Source organism: Aedes aegypti, chromosome 2 (assembly GCF_002204515.2).
Source record: "Aedes aegypti strain LVP_AGWG chromosome 2, AaegL5.0 Primary Assembly, whole genome shotgun sequence".
NCBI classification, from domain to species: domain Eukaryota; kingdom Metazoa; phylum Arthropoda; class Insecta; order Diptera; family Culicidae; genus Aedes; species Aedes aegypti.
The window spans coordinates 332,305,530-332,325,429 of NC_035108.1; the positions used below are offsets into that span (position 1 = coordinate 332,305,530).

General features: G+C 37.1%; 1 protein-coding gene and 1 long non-coding RNA gene across 2 annotated transcripts; both read right to left on the reverse strand.

Moving 5' to 3' along the window:
• Nucleotides 1–15,729: 15,729 nt before the first annotated feature.
• LOC5564671 (proteasome maturation protein) lies at nt 15,730–16,470 on the reverse strand. The gene is made up of 3 exons (XM_001648969.2): nt 16,345–16,470; nt 16,148–16,279; nt 15,730–16,074 (listed from the first exon to the last, which is right to left on the reverse strand). Exons 1-3 carry the CDS (start codon nt 16,438–16,440, stop codon nt 15,811–15,813), a joined length of 492 nt encoding a protein of 163 aa, XP_001649019.1. The 5' UTR covers nt 16,441–16,470; the 3' UTR covers nt 15,730–15,810.
• A 953-nt stretch (nt 16,471–17,423) lies between these two features.
• LOC110675825 lies at nt 17,424–18,982 on the reverse strand. The gene is made up of 3 exons (XR_002499828.1): nt 18,378–18,982; nt 18,085–18,306; nt 17,424–17,992 (listed from the first exon to the last, which is right to left on the reverse strand). It is a non-coding gene; the product is annotated as an uncharacterized LOC110675825 (long non-coding RNA).
• Between the last annotated feature and the right edge of the window lie 918 nt (nt 18,983–19,900).

Genomic DNA, 19,900 nt, shown 5'->3' on the forward strand with positions numbered 1-19,900 from the left:
TAAAATAGAAGAGGAAAAATACAAGTAAAAATATATTAAAACTTAACCCTCGCTCACTCACAATGTAGCCTTATCCAAGCCTTTTTTGTTTTCGATGAACTCGAGGAAAAATTGAATGAGGTGATAACTGGGCTTTAATCTTGGCTATAATAATTGGAGATTGACTAATTATAATAATCTAGACTAGATATTTTTCAACACTTGTAGTATATGAAACAACCGTATCATTAACGCTTTATAAAGCGTATCTATCAATGACTATCGTTGATTTATCATTAAATCACGAAAATAGTAACTTTAGTGATAAATTTCTGAAAAAAAATGAATTTAGTGAATTTGTGTTGCAAATAATGGCATTTTAGTGACCAGAAGAAAAAAGTGACTCGCTACCGCCTTATAAGAACTGTGTCATAATCAAACTAGTACCTAATCTAAAAAAGGCTTAATCGAAAATCAATTTCATAAATAATCCCAGAAATCTTCCAAACGGAACTTTTCTTGAATCTATCCAGGATTTCAAAAGATCTCTCAATAAATAAGCCATGTGTTTTTTTTTCACTTAGCTTTTCATTAACAACTACGAATGTACTAGAAATTTCAAGCAGAATCATTCAAGGATCTTTTTTAGAATCCATTAAAAACCTTATTATCAATTTCAGTGATCTTCCAAGAAACTTGTCAATTATCGTTTCAATTCCCGTTAGGATTCCAGCAAAGATTTCATTAAAAATTTTCCATGAATTTGAATAGAAATCAAACAAAAATTTCGCCAAGAGCCTTGCCATGAATCACTAAGTTCCCTACTAAAAATGTTTCATAGATCTTAATAGAGCGCTGCATATGACGAGCCTAACCTCACTTATTTGACAGCTGCTGGTCCTGTTGTTTACGTTTCGAGCTTAGTCGTTTTTTCCTTCATTTTTTCATCTTCGCATTTCTATCACCAGCATGCTGATGGTGACGATTTTCCACGGTAGGAAGATAGAATAATACGATCCGTGGGTATCTGCAGTGGATTTGTCCTCTCCTCGCAGCAAACTTTCACGAAATTAAGAATGATTCGAAAAAAGTACTAAGTCCAAACTGTAAACAACAGGACCAGTACCTGTCAAAATTGATGCGTGACGTCACAGTGCAGTGGAGTATTGTCAACTCAAGACCAACAATTGAAAAGGCCTCAAGTCCAAAATGTAAACAAATCGGTTTTCTGATGATTTCAGTGTATACGAGCCTATTCTTACTAAAACATACAATAGTAATTTAAAAATATGCATAAAAGTGGAAAAAATAAAATTTTTCTAAAAGGCCCCATCTCATTTTCCGCTAACCAGGATATTCATCGCAAATGCGGCCTTTTCTTAAAAAGGCCTCATTTCAATATCTGACGGAAACCGAGTTGAGGCCTGTTAGACAAACATCAAAATTGCAATGTAGATTGCGAAAAACGTTCCAAATTCACTAAGTAGATGCAGGTTATACTACGGAGCGACTGCTCCTTGTATTATTTTATACAGTGGTTGTCTAAACGGCGAACATTATCGGGTTCCTGTAGACTGATGTATTTTGTATCATACTACCTAATACCTGTGTCAGCCTGTCTGTACTTCACAAATTATCAACAAAAACACGGTTTGGTTTCAATTGCATGAAAAATAACGTTCAATTGCAATATTATTTCAATTGAACCAATATTTCCATATATTTTGTCGACGAAAAACTCGCGTAGCACATACATAATGTTCATGGATGACGAAGGGTTCAATCAATCACATATTTAATCGACCGCACGAATCTTCTCTTGCTGTAGGGATCTCCATGTACTTTTCTTCACCACTTAACACTCTTCTACACTTCAAATTTCTTATTTCATCATCAATTTTGAATGATTTGCAAAGGCCACATCAGAAGATGATGCAAAAACAAGCCACAACTAGAAGGCCTCAACACATTTTAGAGTAAACAAAGGCGTCAACTCACAGGCCTCATCAGCGTCGGCCGGCGTCTATGGGCACAAATGAAAAGGGCTGCACAGCTTTTGGTGAATTAAAAGCCTCATTTCCTTTGACTCGTTTTTTTAGCAGGATTTTTTGCTAAAATGATAGTAATGAATATTCATAGCTATAAATCAGTTTATCCATTGACTTTCTGGACGATAAAATATTGTACATCCACTTGAATATTGGATTATCCCGGCTATTTATAAGACTGCTCGAAACAGTCGTCGGGAATCAAGGGGTATCTCAATGTATTTCATCCATATCGAACAATGTGGCCGATATTGTTGAAACACATAATTATAATAACTATACATACCTTACGCACAATAACCTTTGGCAACTTATTGTATTGTTTCAATAAACGTGTATTTTGAGCGTTAGAAACACTTATCGCAGGTTGAATTATGTTTAGTGAAACATTCTTTTATAAACATTCCATCAGACCACCCCTCAACTTCCAAGAGTGAAGCCGGCAGCTGAGTGTCAACAACAGCTGTTTCGGAAATCTGACTCGATGCCCACTCTGCTGTCCTTGTTGCTCTTCTTTAAGGTGAAACTCCTTTGAATCCACTAATAACTTATAAAAGTAGTGGTACACAAAAAATTTTTCTCCTATTTGTTGGTAATAGTGAAATTATAATTGATAAGATGTTGTTGCCAGTAATCGCTACTTCAATTTGAGTCTTTTCCCCTTCGACTAAATAAGATTGCTTGATGTCGTACGTAACCATCAACGTATCTGACAGCCCTGCAAGCGAGCAGCCGGCGTAAAATTAGAAAAATAAAAAAAGCGAAATGCTGTGATCAAGCGATTGTTTTTAGCACGGTTTGGTGAAATTTCAAGTTGTTTCCATCAGAAATCCACCAGTAATTGTTCTTCAATTAACAAGTAGTGAAAGTAAACCGTGTTGGAGGTTCTACGTTTAGTGAAAGTGGTAAAATTCGACGAAAAGTGTTCTTCGTTCGCAGGCGGATAAGGGTAAACAATTGTAGCAAAGTGAAACGTCCGCGTTGGAAATTAGCACGATTCATGGAATTTCCACCAGCTACTAGTGTTAGAACTACGGAAATCGTGAGGCAATAGTGTTCTGATGTCTCGTTAGCAATTTGGGAGCGAACTTAGTGTAGGTAAGTGAAATATTTTGAGAAATAATATGGACTTCCAGAAATGTGTTTGTATATGTGAGGAAGCCATTTTCACTGCCATGACAGGGATTCCTTCCTATATGTCCTTAAAGAGTAGGACTGCTCGTTTGCGCGCGAAAAACTTCTCGCTCGTTGTTGCTGCCAAATCTGACAGCGACTGTTTCACCGACCGTTTGAAACGACGACTGTTTCAAACGGTCGTGAACAGTTAGGAACTGAACGGTCAATAACATACAATGCTTAAATTCATAATTTAAATTTGATTTATTGTTTGACAAAACAAGATTGCATTTTTCTCATTGTTTACTTTTTGGAAATGAGGCCTTTTGAATTGTTAGTCTTGAACTATCTTTCTACCAAACCAACAAAAGATAGTGATAGTGGGAGGTACAAGTGCACCTTTTGGGAAAAATTTCGCCCATGGTGCTTGAAATTTAAAGAAACTGGTAGTCTTACGATTGAAATACATATTTTCCCGGGGTGTTCTTTAAATTCCCGGGTATTTCCCGTATTTTTCCCGGTAATTTGTAATTCCCGGGTTTTTTTTCCGGTTTTCCCGGATTTCCCGGATGGATGGACACCCTGAAATATATTGAGTACTGCTTTCATCATTTCATCATTTCATATGGTCGGCGTTAAGTCCAAGTGAAGCAAGTACAAACTTGAAAAAAATGGATTATTCTTTCATTAGATGCGAAATTACCTTTCCTCTATTTCACATTGATCAGATTTGATGAATGTTGTAAACTGCGAGAGATATGTAACAAATTTACTATGGATGATCAACAAAAAATCCATTAAAGTAGGCAGTCCAAGTGGACCAAGTGCTTATTACCATAAGAACGAAAACGATCACCGCGTTGATTCGATACATTTGATTTTGATTTTTAACCATTCACAATATTTGGATGAGTGGTCTGAAATTGCAACAACTTCTGTGCAGACAGATCGAATTAAGTGTCAAAAAGCAATAAACTTATTGATCACTGCAGTATTATGAGTCGTTTTCAGATTCCGATAGAAGTTTTTGGTAGTTCTATGGTGTATGTATGGAATGTCCTTGAACCCGCTTATTGGACCAGTATATTTTAACTGGTACCGTAAAACGAGGTAACTTTGATAGTTTTTTCGAAGAAAACTTCAATATTTTTGCATTCTGTTTCAAAGAATTACAATTTATATTTTTAAAACAAGTACTGGCATCCTAGCTATCGATTGCCCTTGATAGATTGCCAAAAGATTTATTCAGAATGAATGTATTATTTTTCATAAAAACGAAAGTCGGTTTTCTGTTTTGGGGTAACTTTGATAATGGAGTATAATTCGAACAAAATTGAATGAATTACGCAACATTTATAGGGCTTTGCATACCTCTAGGCGTTTAACGCTATATACAAAAATGGTCCCAGTTTGTAAAAATGGATTTCGCTAAGAGATTTGAGACCGAATTCATGTTCTACTATAACTAGGCTGTCAAGGATAAGTGAAGGACGCATTATGACTTCATAAAATAGTGATCGTAGAACAGATTGTTTGTAAGCGTTGCAAAAATGATAAAATCTTATAACTTTTTAATATTTGCATATAAATCCTCAAATGCACTTGATTCCAACGAAAATAGCTTTGACATGAAGTGTCACATTAATACTGTTTACTTCTGCATTCGCTTTGCTTAACTGTTTAACAGAAACTTCGTTATTTCGTTGAATATATTGTGCACACTTAAACGGTTTCGCCGAGAACCCAACAGCTGATATCTCGGTAATAATTTGACGATTATCGGTAAAACTTTTACCGAGATCTCGGTAAATGTTTACCGAATCTCGGTAACGTTCGCCGAGATCTCGGCAAAAAATTCGGATTGCCGAAATCTCGGTAAAATAAGTACCGAGATTCGGCGTTAAAATTTACCGAGCTCTCAGCTGTTGGGTTCTCGGCGAAAAATTTTACTGAGGTCGGTGAAATAATTTAAGGGTGTGAGTCTCGCACTATCAAAGTTACCCCGTTTTACGGTACACAAGACTTTCACTCGGTCCGCTCTGACTGAACACATGTTTGAAAATTTTTGGTCTTCAATGACCTGACCCTGCAGAATTTTAATTTTAAAACTATCGTAATGCCACTGATTTTGGGATTGAAGATATGGCTTATTGATGAATTTATGATACTGATATTGAAGGATGTTGATAATCTGTTTAGAAATTATCAACCCAAGTAACCATGGAGCATTATATAATGCAGCTGCATTGCCGTAAGCCTACCTTTAAAGTAGTTTAAAAGTGGAAAAGGGCACTTTTACAGTTAAATTAATGCAAAAAGGGCGATAAAGCAATGAAGCAACTTATAAAGTAATATTAATGCAGCAGTAGAATTTTTAAAGTGATGTTAGTGCATTGATACATTTGTAATGTAGGGTTAATGCTTTATTGCTTGACAGCTCCTGAAATTTGTTGAATAAAAGCAATGTTGCATCAATGGTGTTGATATGCAGTAGAATACGTGCAATGTTATAATGCTTGTGGTTACTTGGGAACTTATTAGAGATACCAGTTGACCAGAGTTGCAACCAGTTTGACCATGCAAGCATTCAATGATTGTTATTTTCCTAAAAATTGTTCAGTCAGAGTAGACCACAAAATCGTTATATTAGAGTGGATTACGTATTGTATTGTATTGTTTGAAAGTAACATAAAGATGTATAGAAATATTGAACCAAAATTTTAGCGAGTTAAGAAACTGCAAAGTGTTGGACTTTTAACCCATTTTTCTCAAAATATTCAAAATTCCCAAAGTGGACGTTTTCGACAAAATTGATTACGCCTTCACCATTGTGTGGTCGTAATTTTTTTATAGTTGTTTACATTTAAGAACCAGCTACACGTTGGGGTAGCGATAAAAAGCCGCCAGTACCACCCTTGGGTAGGACAGGTAGGACATGCACTACGCATGAAAAAACCAGGGTAGGACAGTCAAAGGATTGTCCTACCAACTATTCAACAAAAAAAAAAATCAGCAGAAAGCAACTCGATCAACGATGTGCTTATTCTTATGGAAGACACGATTAGGTTTTTCATGGTATTCTCATGTCTAGTAAACCGTGACATGGTTTGTGCATGACCCCAAAAATTCTGGTTCGTGAAAGAACGATTGAGAATATCTATAGTTAAAATGCAGGGAAACTAGCTGTAGTAATTGCTACAAGAAACTTGGGACTAATTACCGTGAACATTCCTGGAAGTAATTCTTGACAAGTTTCTGGAACATCGATAGAACTCCCAGAATACTTCTAGGGACTCCTACGGGAATCTCTCCAGAAATTGCCGTCGAGATTTCTCTACTAATTCACCCCGAAATTCGTTTGAATCGAAATTTCGTTGTGATCTACCCGTTTTGTACTGCTTTCCCCCGTAGTGAAAGGAAAATATCCGGAAAATATACGTGTATAAGTGGAATTTGATACTGGAGTATAAATTGTGCTCCAGATAAGGAGGCACAGCTCAACCTGTCAAATTTCAAAGTAAGAAAATAGGACGTCATCCCTCTGGATTCTATGGTTGGATATTCGCTTGTTGAAAAAAAAAAAACAAACTAAAAAGCATTCGAATGTCACGAGAAGATGTCAAACTGACTTTAAGGTGAAGATGAATCGAAGCCAAACTTCCAATTTTCAAAAGGCACAAATCTGAGGAACCGAACACCCGTTTGAGCTGAAAACTTAATGAATTGATCACCACCAGCTAGTGACAAATCGATTAAGTTTTCAGCTTAAACAGATGTTTGGTTTTCTAGATTTGTGCTTTTGAAAATTTGAGTTTTGGCTTCACTTCATCTTCACCTTAACGTCTGAGCACCGTCGCATTGAAGTCTCCATATATAAAAAAAATGTGCATCAGCTGTAAGTCGTTCCAACTAACGGATCGGATTCGTTAGTGTGGTGGTAATTGTTTTCCAACCAGCGAATCCCCCCATCATGGATTTGGACGCCATTTTGATTCGAAGTAGTAGAATGAGTTTTTCACCTTGTTAGAACTTGTTGAATTTCGAGGCTACTTTTTCTTCTTGGCATTACATCCTCATTGGGACGGATCCTGCTTCTCAGCGTAGTGTTCTTATGAGCACTTCCACAGTTATTAACTGAGAGCTTTCTTTGCCAAAGTGTCGCAGGTACGATGATACTCTATACCCAGGGAAGTCAAGGAAATTTCTATTACGAAAAGATCCTGGACCACCGGGAATCCAACCCTTCAACATGGCTTTGCTTTGTAGCCGCGGACTCTGACCACTCGGCTAAGGAAGGCCCGAATTTCGAGGCTACCGTAACGTTTGATCTACTTGTTCTTCTTTTTTCATGGCGTTACGCACTTACTAGAACAGAGTCTGTTTCTCAGCTTAATTCCTTATAAAAACAGGTTATTACACAGGAATTTACTTTTATAACGCATATATGGTGCCAGAATGAATCTTCGAGTTCAGGAATAGCGTTCAAAATCGTCGAAATTGTAGAACAAAATTTTGAAAATCGTTCATTTCATAGGGTAAATAGGTACCATTGCTCACCTGGTTTTTGTAGCCTATCTAACTCTAGTGGAATTAAATGGTATAGTACCAAATTCGTTTTTTTTCATTTACTTATCTTATTCAGTTTTTTCTCAGCTATTTGAGGATGATAATAGAATTTGAAACTAACAGTGCGCTAATGGCGAAAAAACGGTTTACTTGATGAAATTCAAAATGGCAGCCAGATTCTTTTTTGCAAACTGTTTAGCTAGCTGGCGTACAAGGGGTCCACCAATATGAGAAAACCGAAAGGAACACCTTTTAGTTTTAGCAAATACTAGCGATCAGTGACATAAAATTGGAATAGTAACAATGTGTGCCGATGGCGGCTTGGTTTCAGCGACAATTGCTCATCCTCATATGTAGAACACAACTCGGAATCACTTTAGAATACTTCAGAAAACCATTCTGTCAGGAACTTATACAAACTTCTCCAAAAACAAACATTTTAAAGGATATATTTTTCAAGAACTTCTACAGAAATTCAGATAGAGATTTCTTGATGGATTTTTCCTATGATTCCTGGAAAATATTGGGAAATTTCATCAGAATTGCTTCTTTTCTTTCCAGGATTCATTGGGGAAAAAAATCTAGAAATCTGTGGATGAATTTAGTGGATTGTTAACAGGTTTTCTTTTGAAAACATGTTTCATGCATTTCTACGTTTGAAGGAGTTTCTGAACTCGCTAAGATAACTTTCGACGGGTTAAAGAAAAAATACCCGGAGGAATTCTTGCTGTCAGGGATCAAAAGAATTTCTGGGAGATTTGCTATAAACATTATTAGAAAAAAAAATTTGGATGAATCGGTAGAGATCTTCCTGGAAGAGCTCATGAAGATATTCTAAGAGTATGACTAGAAACTTATAATCTGCAATGTAACAGATTAAGTCCTAAAAAATTATATATTGTAGGAATCTCTCAATGAATTTCTGGTTGAATTAAAAAAAACAATGCCTGTACAGATGCTGTATCTGTAGTATGAGTCTCGTAACTTCTCCCCTCTCTATGCTATTCCTGAAAGATACCTGGACGAATCATTCGAAGAATTCCTGAATATTTTCATGTTTATTGTATTCATGATTAAGTTTTGACGAGTTCTTTTCAAGATCTGTTATGGACAATGCTTTCTAGTGAGATCTTCGTCAGAAGTATATATTTAAGATAAAATCCAAGAAGATTCCCAAGAAGTTTTTATTTAGGGGCCAGAAATTCGACTTACTTTGGAGTAGAGCGCTAACATGTTTGACACTGGAAGTATTATGTTAGTTTCAAGCAGATGTTCGAAATCCTTTTCGATTGATAGCTTATATCTCAATATCGAGATACAGAATATCGAGAAGTCGTGGATGGTCGACTAGGTATATTTCATAAACGCAGAACAATAATCTAAGAATAGCTAGCTTCCAAATTATCTGTCCCAAAAGGTCTTGCATTAGTAAATGACTATCGGAGCAATAATAATAATTGAAAGGACCCCATTGTAAAACGATCCGGATTTTTATCACCGCCATTCATATTATATAACCGTTTATTTGTGTTAGTGCATAAAATAGATTCGATGCGCTGGGCCAAGTGCAAACAAGACTTCGACAACCGATAGAATCCATCATAGACGTTGACCATGCGTAGAAGCTCGGCTTTGGTTCGCATTCACCCAATGCTGTATTCCCCCATGCCGAAAGTTAACACATCATAATGTTCATCGACGCCATATCAGTTTGTCCACATTGCCGATATATTACAGTCATTTGATAATTTGCCGACAGTCAGAGGGGGTCATAAAATGTAGGCCCTGTGTACGAAATACATGCACCGGCGATGCGAACTTTGATGGGCCTCTATGGAGGGTGGATCTCTACGGGGTGCTATAAAAGGAAAGTATCGATGAAAGAATGGAAGAAATGCAGAAAATTAAATTGTTGTATACGGCAAAGTATGTCACAACATTGTCGTTTTTCTGTGGGTTTTGCACAGCATGAATACAAGTGGAAAGTTGTTGATGAGGTTGTAGGAGATTATTGGTTGAATAACTAGATGTGTACCGATAATGTACTTTGACACTCTAACATCACTCTCAACTTTTTTTTGATCGGCTTGGACTGAAATCTTGAGATTATTCAAATATAATTTTCATAATAGCAAAAATATAGATTGCAATCTCGAAACAAATTGTTATTCATTTAGGGATGGTACCAAAGATGGTTAAAAGGAAAAAGATGATCGACTCTTTGTTTTGCCATATATTTTGCCGACGACACGTTATTCAAGTAACACTACTGCCATCTGTTGAGTCGGAAGCGCGTAAACATTATGTTCAGCTAAGTTTAAATCATCGTGCAATCAAAACACAAAAAATGGAAGAAATCAAAACAACCACGCTTGAAAATGGTTACACAGAAGTGAGTTCGACTCACATAACATCAGGCTTTTATGGACCAACACAAAATTTGAGTAACTTTTATGCATACTAAAAATGTTCATGTGCTGGTTTTTTCTTCTTTCTCTCACATTTTATGCCATTTAGAGATAATTGGCGATATCGAACATCCCCGTTTGAGCTGTGTAGCTTTTTTCAAGCGTCAATGTCATAAACGAACAACTCAACATCTGGTGGTCACTAGGAGAACGTTGCATATTCGTTGGCTTTTGACTCATCAGAGCGGCGCTATTCATGTCGCCCAGAAAAGATGGGAGTCGGTTATCTTTTTCCTTCTAACCATCTTTGATGGTACACAAATTATGTCACGCTCTACTTCAACTTTTTTGGCGCCACCCGTTCATGTTTTGTATGGGATTTACTATGAAAAAACTTACTTTTGCAGAGAAAAATCGCCAGAGGTCGCTCATTGTCTTCTATAAAAAATTCTGAACACAGATCTCGATAGGTAGTTTTACGATGAACAACATTGTTGAAGAGCGCAAAGAATCCGATTCTTGTGAAAAAAGTTATTAAACTTAGACTATTTGGAAATTTTGCACAATTTTGTTATTATTGTTAAGTAAGTTTTTCATATTAAATCCCATACAAACTTTGAACGGCTGGCGCTAAAATATAGCTTCACCGATCGAGCTGAAATTTTGCACAGTTGTTATGGGACCTAAATGCAATTCGAAAAGTGGTGGACTGGAGTGAGAATCTAAATTTTGTCCCACACTAATGGGCAGTGGAATGGAACAGCCGCTGCATCAACCCAAGAGGTCAACTTTTGTTGGAATCCCTGGCCGCATTAAGGTGAAGATGAAACAAAGCCAAACTTCAAAATTTCAAGAGCACAATTCTGGAAACCCGAACTCCCGTTTAAGCTGATAACTTAATCGATTAGTCACCACCAGCTTTTGAATCTATTGAATTTTCAGCTTAAACGGATGTTTGGTTCTCCAGCTTTGTGCTCTTGAAAATTGGAGGTTCTTCACCGTAAGGTGAAACAGTTTGGAATAAACTTCTATAATAGCACTAAAACTTGAAAGGCACAAATCTAGAGAAAACAAATCCAACAGCCGTGCACTTTTTATTTTGACTTTGTGCACTAGCAGAAAGCTTAAAATAAGAAGATCAGAAACATTTTCCAACTTTTTTTCCCGTTCAGTGCCTTCGAAAACGTGAGTAGAGGCACAAGTGCTGGCCATCTTTGGATTCCGTGAACCTTTCGCAGAAAAGGTGCAGAATCGATACGCTTCCAATCGCAAAACGCAACATACTGTTAGCCATCTATACTTTGGTAGCGCAACTAGTCAGATGATGAGAGATTTGATTTTTCACGCATCCATCACATGCCGCTGTGGGGAAAAATGTTTTATTTTCCTGATATAAGATGGTTCACAGTGAAACAGTTAGGCGGAAAAGGTAGTAATATCCATTCTCTATGTTCTACATACGTTTATTTTTTGTATTATTGCACTACTTTCATAAAAATTGAGATCCGGCTGGTATGAGCACTAATTTGAGGTTGGAAAACCAGGATATGTGAGGTTAGTTTCATTGGAACTTTCGCCTGAGCGATTTTTGCGCTTGAATAAAACACGCTTCGGGACATTCTCCGCTGCCCCTAAAAATACCATTGGGTAGATAAATGAATTCTCTACCATTGGATCTCATTCAATTTCATACATAAGTGAAGTAAGCGGTGAAAATAAATATTTTGTTCCGAATGTTTTGAAACAATGAATGAATTTGACATTGCTCTCGTCAACCATCATCATGACGACAGCAGCACACCCCACCGGACGAATTGTCGTATTGGGAGCGAATTATCGACGTGACGTGTTTTGTATGACGGTTATACTCATAGTGATCATCAATCGATTCACTATACACACTTAATTTAGAATGCCGAATCTCAGCTAATTTTAACCGAGATCCGCACAGCCGAGTAGTCGGTAAACAAATTTTCTGGGATCTCAGGAAATAAAAGCAGAATATCAGTTAATTGTTCTTCATTGCTAAGCAACTGAACAATTTGTTAGCTGAGTCTCGTTCAAAAATGAAAAATCGAGATTCGCACAGCCGAGCTCGTGAAAAAAATCTAAGTGTGTAGTATAATACCAGGAGGGCGGAAGGCAGCGCGATGTAACTCGACCCAAGCCCGAGGTTGGAAATCAGCACGCTTCGACGGCGATGTATTCACTGAAGCCCTGATGCACGAACGGAACACTCTGGACCTAAACGGTGTAGAGATAGTTGCTATGATATCACGAGCTTGTGATGCTTCCATGCCGAGAAAGGCCCCTTCTAGAGAGAACAGGCCGCCGGTGTAGACGGTCTAGACGAAGAATGCAACACGCACGCACAGAGGCACAAAGAGAAGAACGCGGTGCAGCATTCAGAGAGGCAAAGTTAGCACTCAAAAAGGAAATCAAGAGTCGAAAACCGGCATGCTTTGATAGTCTATGTCAGAGTGGCCAACTCGAGTCCATGGGGTAATGCCTACACTGCCCATAAATGCATAACAGTCCCACGTGACTTTTTGTCATTTTTTAGTTAATTACGGGAAACGTCATTAAATTGCATATACTTTCATTGTATTATAAGAAAATAGTACGTTTGTTCTAGAAATGTTAAAAACAATATCGAACTTGGTATGTCCCACGTTACTAATAAACGCATGTCAGTCTCGCAACTTGTGTGATAAGGACTTGCGACAAATTGTGTTAATAAGTAAGTCAAGTAAAGGAAAATATACTTATCCACAATTGTTGCCGTAACCCAGAGTGGTCAGAAAAAATCTACGACACACTTAAACGGAAGAATCGTTTGATTCAGCCAGATGAAATAAAAAGCTATTGGATTTCCTTGGACCGTCTTCCTTGTACTTGTACCGACGCCGTCTTTGAACATCCACTCGTTCCCCTCGTTCCACGCACTGGCGTATATAGCTGGTTTGCTCTCGTGAATCCAATGCCTAGATCAACGTGTTAAGACGAATACGGGTTTTCTTCGGTATTTTAAGCCCGTAGTTCATAATACACACACAAGTGACAAGCTTTACTTGATGCGATAATCGACGCTTCTTGGCGTTGTGTGTCGCTTTCATTTTGTTGTTCTCTTGCGTTTTTGGCAAATCCATCAACGGCTTTTTGACTTCCGTCTGAGTCCATTTCATCAGTCCCCGTCACATATATAGTGTCCTCCAAGGATTTTAAATAGCTTACCCATTGCTACGTCTTCGGTGGAAACTGAAATATGCCGTCGCCGCCAGCATTGCCGTCCTTATCGTCAAAGCCAGCGAACTTGTCTTCAGAGCCCGCGTCATTGTCCTACGGGACGCCATCGGCCAAATTCCTGCACTCATCCTCGGAACTATCAGAAGTACCATAACTTTTCAAATAATCGAGAGCTGACATTTTCGCGACTTTTAATGCGGACACTAAACTGTCAAAACAACAATAATACACCATGTGAAGACCGATGCATCATAGTAAGCACTGATACTGTTATGCGTTTATTCTCGTACATTCAAGAGCAAATAAACGCATACCAGTCACGCGTACATTTTTAGGTATATTAACTAAATATTTGAGAAAATTAATAAACAAAATGTATGTAATACTGTAATCAATAGTTCATTGCACCATTTGAGTTCAAATTTGGGTGCGAAAACATCGCATTTTCAATATAATTGGAGTAAAGAAAGCATGCAGGTGTTCACGACTTCTATCGCGTTTTTCTTGGGTGCGCTGTTTTGCTAGTGTGACTGGTATGCATTTATGGGCAGTACAGAGTGGTAATGGCTAAGACCAAAGACGCCATAGCGCCTCAAGAGAAGTCGCCCGAGTTGCTGCGATTGATAATCGATGTAGGGGTGATTGGGGCAATATGGGCTGCCTAAGGAAAACGTCATGGAATGCATAGAAAAACAGCAAAAATATGGTTTAATAGCCCTGCTGAGACTGGTCCCTTGTAACATTGTTTAAGTCGGCCAGGAGAAGCAGTTTTCCTAGGCTATTTTTGCTACATGTGTTGTACTATATGCGCTGGCCCCTCCCCGAAGAAATACCGTAAGGTGGTTCCGGGGAGATAATGGTCTGAGGCCAAGGGTAATGTCGATGCACTGTACACCGCTTGAGCAGTAGGGTGCGGCTGATTGTTCGAAAGTTCTCAAAACCAAAAATTCGTGTGCTCTTCTGAATTCAAATCACATTAAATGGGAAATTTTGAGCCAACAATATTAAGATTTAAAGGCTTTGTTATTTTCCAACCAATTTTGTAGCTCTTAGCATCATTATCTTCAAAATTGAATTTATGAAAAGTTTGAAGAATGGCAAACTTGTCTAAAACGAAAACTTGTCTTAGTTAAAAGTAGTTTTCTCTAAATTTTTCCTCTTTTTAGTAAAAAAAATCATCTTTGTTCGACCATAACTTCATTAATACTCATCCGATTCTAGATCTTTTTATATGCTTTCAAAGATTATTTAGTTGTTTTTAAACTGTATATACAACTAATTAAATTAAAAATTGTTTTGACATAGTTTTTGTTGGAAGACTGAGTCAAAACAATTTTTAATTTAATTTGATTTAATTTACTCACAAAAACATGACTTTTCAATGAAAAAATCACACATATAAAAAAAATCAAAAATATATTTATGATAAAACTCATGAAAAATTGTTTCAAGACCATTTCGAAGGAGAAACCAGCTTGAGCTTAAGTATTGACGTTTAACCGACAAAAAATTGAAAAATATGATATAGGTCGATTTTATCTAAAACTGTACGTTTTATTCTATAGTCCAATCTACTGGTACAGTACAACCATTGGTACCGGCACACTAGGACATTGAATTTTCCTTTTTATGAATCCCATGTGTGCTGCCAAATGTTCAAAAATGTGAGAATTTCCCGTATTCCCGTGTTGGCAACCAGGGGACTACGAGCTGCTCCATACACAAGGCATTCTCTGCAAATTGACTTGTTGCAGGGACTGTTTGTTAGTTATCGCTTGGCAAGTTTGATTCGTTTGGAAATTCATACTTTTTTAAAGCAAATCAAATTAGTGGTTATTTCGCCAAGGGCAAAATGTATACTCTTTTCCTTGAAATACATCTATGAACTAGAAAAGATTGGATGTCTGTGATGCCAACAAAACATGCAGCATCCTTGGAAGGCAATACTATTTGATCAAATTGCCCCCGGAATACGTTACCGGCATCCTATTCATTTTTTTATGTTTACCAAATAATTCATTTTATCTACTCTACAGTAACCCCGTAAAAAATTGCCTATTATTTCCGGAATCCTACAAGATAAGGAGTGCTATTGGCACTTTTGATTCACTTCGGCAGTGGGGTTTTTTGAAAGCTGAGCTCATATTAGTACACACACAACATGCGTCGTATTGCAAAGTTTCAGATAATTCGGCCAAGAAAACCCTCATACCAAAGTGGATTGTGTAAGTGCCCGAGTACCTCTTCACCTACCTACTTCATGAATTGTTACAGAAATCCATTTCAACATCAGAGATAAATCTATAATCATGAGATGTTCTTAAAACAAAAAGTAACACGTTGATTGCCATAAAGATTATGTTGTATGTTATATTTTACCAGTTAATGATTTATTTCGATTTTTGTTTATAACGAATGTTCCCTAGTTAGAAAAAAAAAAACACTGTCTACAAAATGCCGAGAGTTTTCTCCATCACGGCATGCGGCTGTCGCATGAATTCCGAGTTTTCCTCGTTGTTGAACAGATCGGTAAAGTCGACCAGCTCGTCCCGTCCAGTGAGGACATCCCGCGCCACATTGGTGGACGGCAGGAACGGCATATGGCCCACGCGGGACACCGATTTCAACTCCATGGTAAGCTTCAAGGGGGCGGCCAGACCTTCGCGATTGCGGAGCATTTGGAAGTTCAAGTTCTGCCGGTGTTGTTCGTACTGAAAGATTGCAAATTGCAAAATAAGTTTACCTTGATTTGAGCATCCAATTTTTTTTATCCAGAACACTTACGTTCAGTTCCGACTGCTTCAAAGGATGTACGGTTTGAAGCTGGGCAGCACAGCTTTCGTCTAGTGGAGCAACATGACCGGCAAATTCTTTGAAGGTGCTAGGCATCTGGGGAGCCACTTTAATTGAAGCCTCCTGAAAACCATGAGCCGTGAGACATTGATATCGTAATTTCACGAGAATAATCCCAAAATACGTACCATTTTTAAAGCAAATTCACAAGATTCACAAAACTGTTCCGATGTATAAATCAAAATTCGCAATGATGCTGCTGTTTTCCGATCAGTCTGGCACATTGACAGATAAAATGTCAAAAACGAGAAACGGCGGGCGAGTTGGTGAAGCGTTCGTTTTGTTTTGCGGCGAATTTGTTAGCCGAGGCATAAACCAACTGATGCACAGGTACACCGTAGAAAATTTCTAATAGCTTGCTTTAAGATAGGAGTGGTGAATGCGCCAAGTACCTCCACTATTAGTACACTGTTCCTTTAGTTGCGGTATATTTTGGCTTCATTCACAAATTTCATAACGCTAAAAATGGACATTTTCGACACCCACCCACCCCCTCGTAACGCTTTTTGTATGAATATTTTACAAATTTTGTATGAGCCGTAACAGCACAAAGACACCCACCCACCCCCTTCAGCGTTATGAAATTTATGAATGACCCCTTTTAATTTGTGTTCCTACACTGATAAAAATCGCATGGTAATAGAAACCATATCGGGGGTACAATTAAAACATTTTTACCACTTGATTTCAACCGAAAATAATTCGTGCTTGAGTCTACCATGCGAAGGGTTAAATTAATAACGTAGTTTTTATTTACATTTCCATGGTATTGTTCAACCTTATTCCATTGTTTCTTTTACTATGTGCATGGGTAGCATGAGTAAACCACATAGTACGTTTAATCATCACTATGGTTTCATATACTATAGGCCAGGAGAAGTGGTTCACCTAGAGTGAATTTCTGTCAGAGAAAAAGTAGATTTTGTATGAGATTTGACAGAAAAATGAATGACAAGTTCACCCACTTCTCCTCGCCTATGGACCTATGCACGGGTTCACTAATTTGACGTTTGAGCGGTGCCGAATTCACTCATTACCATGGTCACGTAAATAACACGGCACCGCTAAAACGTCAAATAGTGAACCCGTGCATAGGTTCATTGGTGTGGTTGGTTGGTCGTCGCTTCAGGAGTTGTTTTGTTTACTTTCTTGAATGATGATAAACCGTATGAAAAGCATTGATATTACATTTTTTTTATTCTAATTATTATTAGCAGTACAATTCGTGATGAATAAGATATTGTACATCGTACGAATCATGATTCTGCATCCAAAAAGATCATCGTCATCGTCGGTTTTGAGGTTTGCTAAGGGCCTTGCTCAGTGTTGCCACATTTCTATCTGTACCGAAGGCTTAAAAATCTTTTTTATCTGTACCAAAGATTCTAAATATCTGTACCCAAAATCTGTACCACATCCAATAAAAATTATTGAAAAATCCTAATAAACTCGGAAATTTAACATAGTTTTTATTGAAATAATTTCACTAGTTATATAATTATTATTCAATTCTATGGAAATTGTATCTATCAATTAAGGTTTTGTGTAAATTAGATACAAATTTCATGTATCTTTTGGATTTTGTGTCTCAAAATTACCAATTCCAAAAATCTGTACCAATCTGTACTTTTTCGTAAAAATCTGTAATCTGTACCGTACAGAATCTGTACCAAAAACTATAAAAAAATCTGTACCTTTCCAGATAAATCTGTACTTGTGGTAACACTGGCCTTGCTCGAGACAATAATGAATTCCATTCTTGTAGTCAGATTTGATCTAAAATAGATAAAATTGGTATAAATATTAGTGCGTGACTAAAATTTAAGGTTAATTTTCTGCACTCGTTGGATTTTCTAAAGTTTTCTTACGTGTTCCTGTTGATATGAGCACTTTTACACGAAAGGCGATAGAAACGCTTCACCCAGGCCGGATGGGTCAGTTTCCGGAAGATTCTCCTACTTCAGAGATATTGCCGTCATCCTCGACGGCAGGACGGGGTCAGTCTTTGGTTGCTCGCGCTATGTGTAGTTCATTCCAATTAGGTTTACATGTCCACTGGTGTTCTTCCGCCTCAGATTGGCCGCGATGTCCTGTTGAACGAACCGACGGAAAGTGTTGATTAGGATTACATAAGATTACAAGCCGGAATAACAATTCTTACCTGTAGTTCTACCGAAATGTCGGTACACCCGTTCAGGGCGTGAATCATCTCATCAATACACTCGACGTATTCGTAATTCTATAGGACGTTTCTCAGGAATTATTCGCGGCCACCGTGGAACAATCCTCAGGGTTGAACGTCTTCAGCTACTCATCCAGCATGGGGTGGATGCTGCTGATGCGCTCCAACATGGATTCATTAATGGATTAATGAGCAATTTTATGTTCCTGATAACAACCTGTAAAATTGAGCAGAAATTAGTATGTATACAGTATACTGTTCTCTAATTTATTGGGTATATACTTACCGGCGCTGCTTCGAGATAAAAGACAGCTATTCGTTGTATAACAGATTTTGATAAACAGCGAAAAAAGTTGGTGTTTTGTTCTGGATTTTTAAGAACCTGCTTGCACAATAAAAATGGCGAAAACATTTTAGTGAACTACTTGGCATGGTAATTTCCACAATTTCAATTATTATTAATTCGTGGTTGTCGTAACATTGTTTTGATACACATGACCGATTTCGTAGTTATGGATACTATTTTTAGGCATAGTAATGATAAGAACGGTTGTATATTTGAGCATACTATTGTTTTTCTATCAGTGTATATATATATATATATATATATATATATATATATATATATATATATATATATATATATATATATATATATATATATATATATATATATATATATATATATACATATATATATATATATATATATATACTATAGTTATATATAGGCCTAACTATAGTTGCGGTATCCGTGGTTTTCTCATGGGATCCTCCATTATAGGAACACTTTACCGCAACCAAAGCATGATGATTAACGGGTCGCAATGATTGATTAAGTAATGAATGATTACATTCAATTTTATGATGATAAATGATTATGATTATTGATTAAAATTTTTGAAGTCATGATTAATGATTGTGATTGATTATTAAACCAGAGTATGATTAATGATTAAACTCAATACGATTAGTGATTATGATTAATGATTATGATTAACCCTTACATGCCTAATGTCAAATTTGTTCAAAATTTTCAATTTCAAAATAATAGTTTTTTTTTAATTATCATTTATCGTATTTATATTAAAAACGTTGCACTATACAAATCTCGTCCAACAAGTCGTTGGCGAGTAGTGTGTGATTGTTGAGTTGAAATCGAATTCAGGTTAACTTCTGCGTCCATGAGTCCTCTCGTGGTCTAGGGATAACGCGCCCTATATAGTGAACAGGGAGTCATGAGTTCGATTCTCACTGAGAAAACGTGTAAATTTATCGCAAATTTCACATCATTTTTCCATTTAATCCATATGCGAAGTAGGGTAGGTGTATCAGTTATGGACATAAAGGTTCCCTATTTCGCTATACGGGATAATTAGATTTTCTTCAATTTTTTTTATTCTGTGTGTCAAACTATTCAATTTGATATCAAATATATCTTGATGATGTTGAAACATTGAAAAATATTCAAAATGTGAAAGTTTTCGAGAAAACCCATATGG

Excerpts from the sequence above, each read along its gene's own strand:
- LOC5564671 (XM_001648969.2), bottom strand. The coding sequence starts at position 16,440 with ATGTGCCAGACTGATCGGAAAACAGCAGCATCATTGCGAATTTTGATT. Across the intron at positions 16,280-16,344 it reads GTGAATTTGCTTTAAAAATG|GAGGCTTCAATTAAAGTGGC; the intron begins GTACGTATTTTG and ends CATGGTTTTCAG. Across the intron at positions 16,075-16,147 it reads TGAAGCAGTCGGAACTGAAC|TACGAACAACACCGGCAGAA; the intron begins GTAAGTGTTCTG and ends GCAATCTTTCAG.